At 40.1% G+C, this 1,740-nt stretch overlaps 1 protein-coding gene across 1 annotated transcript in view; it reads right to left on the bottom strand.

Moving 5' to 3' along the window:
- Nucleotides 1-285: 285 nt before the first annotated feature.
- USP37 (ubiquitin specific peptidase 37) overlaps nt 286-1,740 on the bottom strand; it is a gene marked incomplete at its 3' end in the record, with an annotated part of 27,246 nt that continues 25,791 nt past the window's right edge. The window contains exon 19 of the mRNA XM_010139093.1: nt 286-346. Within this exon, the coding sequence (XP_010137395.1) occupies nt 286-346 (61 nt within the window). The remainder of the gene's footprint in view (nt 347-1,740) is intronic.

Genomic DNA, 1,740 nt, shown 5'->3' with positions numbered 1-1,740 from the left:
ATATTTAATATGATAGATTACACATCTCTCTCTATATATATCTATATTTAATTAAAAACTCAGGAGACTGAAATAAGTAATTTTTCATATTAAGTTTGTCCTGGAATTTGCTTTCACAACCAAGAGCAAGAAAAGCTGACCTGAGCAAAGCCAAACACAACAAAGCACACACTAAAAGAACATGAGCTCCCAGCTTTCTTACAGACACTTGGGAGCTGCACTCATACAGACAGACTTTTTTTTCTCTCAAAAGCAACATCCTGGAAGAAGTTAAACAAGTTTCACCTTGTAGGCTTAATTCCGTGGCTCGTTTAAGGTCATCATCCTCTTTTTGTTCTCGTGCCTCCTAATGGGAAGAGAACAAAACTTAGCTCATTGAGACACTTCACTGTTTAAAATTCTTGTGGTGCTCTTTTCCCATTGAAACTGTGCTGCTCTGGTTTCTACAACAAACCTGACATTGTAAATTAAAGGTTCTGTGTGAAGGAATGTTTTCACCCAGCGAGAGTCCAATGTTCCCGTGCACAGAACCTGGGACAAACCTTCATTAAGGCTCGTCAAAGCTCCTGAAGTTTGGTATGCAGCAGAGTGAGCCTCTAGTAACACCAAACGCTTTCTCCGGATCATTAATTTGAAAAGCATCTGAATGAATTTGCAACCCTTCGCTAAGTAAAGCTGTCACTTACACACAAAGCTCCTCACGCTTCGGCAAAATTTAGACTACTTCTGCTTAAAGCCAGCTGAGGACAGAGTGGTTAAGTCTGGACGGATTTTATTATTTTTAAGCCTTTTGAAAGTCAAGCCAGTGGTTCTATGTAACAGGTGTAATTCACAACGGCAGGATGGAAAAAAAAAACACCAGTAAACAACTAGGTATTAAAAATATTACCATGAACAAGTAGCAAAGAAACCTCAAGTCAACAAACCCTTCTAATCTCTGCATAATATCATGCCCTTGTTCCTCCCACCACTCTTGACAGCTCAGAGCTACAGCAAGCCAGTCAATAATATTTAATGAGCTGGCTTCTTAATTCAGGGTTTGGGTGCTTTCAGTGCACCTGAATGCAGAACCCTAACTACATATTTCAAATTAAGATAACCACCAGCTACCGCATTTCCATGCCAGAATCATTAGAACAGCAGATTTTCGCTTCAGAACTGTAGCAGAACAACACTGAAAGGGCAGTTTTACATTATTAGCATGAGGCCTTTTATTTCACTATTTCTAAAGCATTTGGGAATCTTTGTTAAACTACTCAGCATTGCTGAATCAAAGCTACATCTGGCATGGAACGTACCAACCGGCACCTCATAATGAGTAATGGGAGAGAAAAATCTAAGAGCCATGGAAACATCAGATCTCATAAGAGAAACCATGACAGCTTTAGTATTAATAGAGAGCAGACAAAGCAAGACCTGGCTAAGCACTTGTTTCGCTTCTCAGCAGCTCGGTTAAACTTGTGGAAATCAGTTACAGGTCTTGAAATTCAAGTGGAATACAGAGGGTTAGCAAACAACTCAAGATCCCAGTTCTTCCCAAATCTAATTTAAAGGACTTGCTTTAGACTAAATTATATTTGGGATCCATTCCCCAATTTACTAACAGGGAAGGACCACGTAAATGCTCAGTTCCTATACTCTTCACTAAGCATCCCCTACTTACTAGTACCAGAAACAAGGCACTGCGATAGACAGGTCTTCAACCTGACCTGGCATGGCCGTTCTTCGCCTTTGCTTTGA

Source organism: Buceros rhinoceros, unplaced genomic scaffold, assembly GCF_000710305.1.
Source record: "Buceros rhinoceros silvestris isolate BGI_N320 unplaced genomic scaffold, ASM71030v1 scaffold32406, whole genome shotgun sequence".
NCBI classification, from domain to species: domain Eukaryota; kingdom Metazoa; phylum Chordata; class Aves; order Bucerotiformes; family Bucerotidae; genus Buceros; species Buceros rhinoceros.
The sequence above is the reverse complement of the archived record's forward strand: the minus strand, read 5'-3'. Positions and strand labels throughout refer to the sequence as shown.